Source organism: Alligator sinensis, unplaced genomic scaffold, assembly GCF_000455745.1.
Source record: "Alligator sinensis unplaced genomic scaffold, ASM45574v1 scaffold528_1, whole genome shotgun sequence".
NCBI classification, from domain to species: Eukaryota; Metazoa; Chordata; order Crocodylia; family Alligatoridae; genus Alligator; species Alligator sinensis.
The window spans coordinates 640,644-646,796 of NW_005841846.1; the positions used below are offsets into that span (position 1 = coordinate 640,644).

The window sequence follows — 6,153 nt, forward strand, 5'->3', positions numbered from 1 at the left end:
GTGTCCCTACCCACCCCAGCCCCTGTGCCATGCTGTGCCATGGTGCAGGCAGCTGGCATCAGCTGTTCCTGGGGCCACTGCAGCACAGGCTGGGGTGAGTGGGGACAAGCAGAGGAGCAGGGGGCAGAGCGCAGCTTTATCCCTGCTCACCCCAGCCTCTGCTGCAGCGGCCCCAGGAACAGCCAATGCCAGCTTCCTACAGTTGCTGGGCTGCACCATACCCCGAACCCCCCAGGGCTTTGCTTGTCCCCAATCACCCCAGTCCCTGGTGCAGTGACCATGAGAGCAGCCAACACCACCCACCTGCACCACAGCACAGTGCAACCCAGGGCCTGGGGTGAGTGGGAACAAGCAGAACCCTGTGGGGTTTCAGGGCACGGTGCAGCCCAGCAGCTGCAGGCAGCTGGCATCGGCCATTCCTGAGGCTGCTGCAATAGGAGCTGGCGTGGAGTGCAGACAAGCTGCGCCATGTCCTGTGCCCCCTGGTACTCCTCTTGTTCACACTCACCCCAGTCCCTGCTGCAGCAGCCCTGGGAACAGCCAACGTCTGTTGGAAAGTGTCAGTGGGTGTGGGGAGGGGAGCACAGCTTTTGCTGCTATGCACATCCCAGGGGGGCTGCAGGCTGGGGTGCTGCGCTGGGCTCTTCCTGGGGGGGCACATGCCCCTGGATCTGCAGGCAGGATGAAAAGGCTGCCACTGCAGGCTGGGGCTGGCACCGAGCTCTTTCTGGTGCTCGGGGCGGGTGCCAGCCTGCTCATCCCACACACAGATCCGGGGCGCCACGCCCCCCAGGAAGAGCCTGGCACAGCTCCCCAGCTCGCAACCCTCCTGGGGTGTGTAGCAGCAAAAGCTGAGCCCCCTCCCCCCGGACAGTTCCCCTCACTTTGCTCCCCACTGCAGCCTCAGAAGCTGTTAACACTACCTGCTACAGCCATTTGGCTGCACTGTGCCCCTCCCCCTGCCCCTTTCCTAGTCCCAGCCTCACTCCCTCCCTCACCTCTGTGGGAACGTATCCCTATTTGTTACCTTATAAACTGGGGCCCCTTTATGCAAATTTGATTTATGCACAGTTTTCCAGGAACACATGTACCGCATAAAGTGAGGGAAACCTGTACTCTAAACATATCCAGGTTTTCTATTCAAGTCTGATATCAAACTTCCAAAAAACAGATTTCCTAAACTGGAGCACCCAACACTAGGCAGTAGTACTTCTATACCCTTACCGATTAGAATTACATGGATGTCTAAACAGACGTTCTGTCACTACGCTAGATATTTCTGAAATTGGTATCATCAGACCAAGCAGCCACTGCAAATCTGAACTATTTTACTTGGGACTGTTTTTTTGTTTTTATAAGTCGATACCAACCCGTTTTGACCAGTACATGGGGCCAAGGCTTCATAAGTTATCCAGACAAATTTAGTATATTGTGCCAGATGTGTGTCACACAATCAATTTCAGTGCTGCCTTATATATCAGGTATGCCCACTGAGGAACATTGGCTCTCCAACAAAACAGCGACACTCAAGCACTTCCCAACTCATGCCACATTCAGGATTGTACCAATATTCAGCCACAAACAAATCAGTTCTCACCATGGATTCTTAAAACTATTAAGCTGCTTGACGCTGAAGACCTTCCACAACATCCTCTGTCTACTGCATGGAGAAGAGAATTCTTTGTTGCCTCCCCTCCAACCATATACTTTATCTCACTGAATCCAGGATGAGGTGGTGGTGGGGATGACGACAAATTTATAAGTTTTTCAGGTGTAGAATCAGCTTAAATTTAAGTCATCATGGATTCAGGTAAACATGGTAATCACTTCAGTCTTGCTAAAAGACCATGATTTTTCAAATCCAGTTATGGTCACTTCTTAATAAGTATCATGAGTAAGATATCCTGCCAATTTTCTTCACCTATACCCTTTCAAAGAATCTCAAGGTACTTCAAATCATTAACTTTACTTCCCAAGATGAGCACTACGTCCCTGTAATAAGCTGACCATACCCAAACTCAAAAGTTTTTCTCTGCAAGACAATCCACTGTATGCATTCATAAATAAACAATCCTTGTCAACATTTTTATAACGCAACTCAAAGCCCTTAGTTATACTTAATGATGTGTGTCATTAAGCAATGTGTTAATGACCTTATCAGCCTATATCCAAAGTAATTATAGGGAACTCATCAGCAGCTTGGGGAGTTCACATGTGGACAAAGGCCAAAGGACTGCTACTCCAAAAAAAGTAACAAGACAAGTCATTGGCTTCAAAATGCATGGTAACAGATTTGGAAGCTTGAACTTGAATAGCAACATTCAAACAAGCCTTTGCAAGTCAATTTACTATACCTCGGAAGTAATCCAGCATTAGCTGTACTGCTGAATTCCCAAAGCTAGTCGTTTTTAGTTCCAACATTTGAAGACACTGATAAACAGCCAATTCAAATATTATTTTGTATTTGGTATTTACCTATGAAATGAAAGCCACTTGACTCCTTCACAGAGCACAACTCCGGATGTCATAAGAAGTTCTGCAAAATATTGAGTCTCAATTCCTTCTTCCTCATGCTTTTTAAACTGGATACCAGATGTTGTTAATAGTTCTATAGAGTCCTGGGCATACATGTCTTCCCTAAAGGGAAAAAAAAAAAAGAATGAAGTCACAAACATTTAAATTCACACAGAAATATCCTGGGTGTTATGTTTAAGTAAAATCACAAAGAATATCATCCTTCTCTTTGAATCCCACCAGACACCCAAGTCTTCCATCTCTATTATGCAAAATATCAAATGTGTGTCTTCATTTCCATGGTCCTTCCCCATCTTATCCATCATCCTTCATTTCGTGTTGAAATACACTTTCACCTCTGAACTGCCAATGGGCCTGCCTCCACCCCCTACTTGATGAACTCTTCTAGACTTTTACCAATGCTCCCTTTCCTACTAAAGGACTGTAAAGCTACTTCACTGTTCTCCTTCAAAACTTTCCTTAAAAGTCTCCATCACTGAGATGTCTAAGGCAGGGGGCTTGCTTAGATGATCTTGAGGTCCCATGATTCTATGAAAAGAGATAATCTTGGTCAAGTTTTTGTAGATAAGTTGCTGATGGACAAAAAGCAACACCTATGATGCTGACCAAAACCAGATCATTATCTCCATCTGGCACCCCTGCATCTTAAGTTTTTAAACTAGCTAGGAAAAAATAATTTTGTAAATTAGGAGTCTCTTCATTATTGTGATTGGTGCAATTCAATAGATCCCAAAAATGTCATATTTGTTAGTTTGTGTAGGTATGCAGAACATGGTAAGAAGAGACTATACTATTGCTAGTATCCCACAAGCGTTAATCATTGCTAGATCATGCCATTATTGAGCTAGAAAAAGTATAGTGTAGTACTTGGTCTAACTCTACAAACCAAAAGACCGAACAGCAACCAAAGACAGAGGAAAAATGTTTTTGAGACCTTAATTAAATTTGATGTAGTGAAGTTGATCAGATTTCCTATTTGGCTAACTAGCCATATCTGGTCTCAAAAAAGCCGATGCAGCTTTGTTCCAGTTATTACTAGCTTGCCTTTTAAAGCTGTGAACACCCTCAGGGGAGCCATAGGGGGGGGGGGGGGGGGGGGGGGGGGGGGCCGGCCAAAAAAGTGTGCGCCCCCCGGGTCTGTGCACGGGACAAGGATGGGCTGCCGTGGCAGGGTGGAGCAGGGGGCAGTGCCAGCCTCATCGGGGGGCGGGAAGCGGGCGATGATGACGACACGACAACCAGTAGCTGTAGCCCTCCTGTAGTACCCCTCACCACCCCAGCACTGCCGCCAACCCCCCTACTGAGAAGGGCCCAGTGCCACTCCCAACCCCCACACACAACAGCAGCCCACCCTCAGCCCACACTCAGATCAGGGGGTACATAACCCATAACACCCGCCCCATGACTCCCCTGGGGCTGTGTGTAGCAGCAGGATCAACACCCCCAGAAAAGCCGCTCGTGGCTCTATCCCATGCCCCCTACCTAGGTAGCACCTGCACCTGCCCCTGCCACAGCCCCACTCCCTCCCTCACTGCACTGGCCTCGATCTGCTCCCCCCCATGCCTCTTCCCCACCCCAAAAGACTTACAAGCTGGATGCTGCTTTCCAAGCTGCCAGGCTGTATATCGGCAATCAGATTGGTATCAGTCAATACTGCATGTTAATAACTGGCCACTGGTATCAGCCCAAAAGTCTTTATCGGTGCATCACACACACACACACACAAGTAATGAGATTTGCCACTTACGTTAAATTAAATTTAAAATTAAACTGCCACGTAGAAGTTCCTGGAGGGTATTCGCCTTGCTCATTCATAAATGTCAGCCCTAGCTGAATTATCTTTAGCAAGTCTACATTACAGCGTAGTAGTTGGTACTGATAGTCAGCGTTGCTTCGGAATTCTCCAATAGGCCTTGCTACTACTCCTGGAAATTCTGTGTCCTATCGAAAAATACAAGTAGTAACTTCAATGAAGGGAGTGGAGGAGAGGAATATATTTACATGTCACTCATTCAGCAAGCATTTAAACATTTTTTTCAAACACAGTGTTATCAGCACTCACACTAAAATGGTGGTACCATCTTTAGTAAACACTAGTAAACATTAATATTACCACAGAGGATTACCCGCACTAATAATTCAGCATTTTTTCAGTCAAAGTTCATTACCTTTAATAGGAAAGATCCAACCTCAAAAATTCTGTCATTTCAGTATTTGCAATATTCTCGCAAAGACAAAATACAATCCAATGTTATGCTAAATCAGTCATAGACATACCATGGCAACATAGTTATACTTCCGTATAACTTGACGAATTTTTTTCATTTCTTCATCCAGGTTACAAGCCCAAACTTCACAGATTCTTTGGCTATGATCTACTGTAGCTGCTGGCATAGTGGGGGGGGTTAGATATCATGCATCAAAAAAGTTATACTTGACTGACGATCAGGTTCATAAAAAAAAGGATTTAGGGTTTCCTTTTCAACCTAAAAGGCAACAAGATTTTTTAAAAAGTTAAATGCTTATGTCCAATTATCTGGCAAGAGCTATTTCCTTAATAAGCAACAAGACCAATTTCTTGCCTGAGACATGCTAAACTAAGTAAACCTCCTAGTCACTAAAAGCACATGGACACAGTTGTACAAACCAGTGCTCTCTTCAAAAATAGTATGCTCTCACTTGGTTATATGGAAGTTGACCAAGCTAATGGGTTGAGTACCCAAGCATACTGGGTGTGCAGATTGGGTCTAGCATCTCATAAAAGAATGTACCATGGAGCTGCACTGAAAGCTGCAGAAGACCCACACTCACTACTGCAATTTCCTCTTGTAGGAGAAGAGCATGGGCTGGGATCACAGGACAGTTTGCAGCATGAAATAAAGCAAGATTAGCCTGAAGGATAGACTTAGATGTGGAAATAGCATAGAACAGAATAACTCCCACACCGATGGTCTTATGCTGCATGAAGAGTATCTTTGGTCCACTCTGAGAGTAGATCAAGTGGAGGCTAAAAACTGGCTTACGCTTGGACAAAGAATTTTATCCCGAGATCCTAGAGACACACATGCTCATTGTCCTACTTTGGCTAGATGCAGACACTGCTTTAATCCAGGGCTGACTGTCTGGGGGGAGGGCTTTGACTCGCATCAAAAGAGCGGTCAGGACAAGTTTTGGTCAAAGTAGCTTGAAAGGTGATTTCTTTGGAATCGCTCTGGACTGTTCCAGGGCAAAGCATGAATTCAGATACTTCGCACACACTTCACAGACTCATAAAGAACCAGTGAATGACAAAGAAGACGGGCTGGGTGGAATGGACCACCAGATACCATGCAGCCCAAGCCCGTGCCTTGCTATGCAGAGCATCCCATGCACATCCACAACCTGAACTCAGTGCAAAGCTGCCATGGCAAAGCAGGACAAGGAGCACATCTGTCTATAAGGTCCCAAGATAAAATTCTCTCTCCCAGAGTAAACCATTGCTTGCTTTTAGCCTTTAAGTACCTGCGCCGCAGCCCAATGCTCTGCCCCAGGACAATCGAGGCCAACCCCAGGGAATTGCCACCTTGCCCCAGCCTGGTTTCATGCAGGTCAACAACGGGAACAAGCCTGGGATTAAAC

General features: G+C 46.1%; 1 protein-coding gene across 1 annotated transcript in view; it reads right to left on the reverse strand.

Annotated features, from left to right (window-relative positions):
• Window positions 1–5,122, reverse strand: part of CNOT7 (CCR4-NOT transcription complex subunit 7) — a 22,472-nt gene extending 17,350 nt beyond the window's left edge. Inside the window, exons 1-3 of the mRNA XM_006015854.3 lie at window positions 4,813–5,122; window positions 4,283–4,476; window positions 2,476–2,637 (exon numbers count right to left, since the gene is read on the reverse strand). Coding sequence (XP_006015916.1) covers window positions 2,476–2,637; window positions 4,283–4,476; window positions 4,813–4,929 — 473 coding nt within the window. The 5' untranslated portion in view covers window positions 4,930–5,122. The remainder of the gene's footprint in view (window positions 1–2,475; window positions 2,638–4,282; window positions 4,477–4,812) is intronic.
• Between the last annotated feature and the right edge of the window lie 1,031 nt (window positions 5,123–6,153).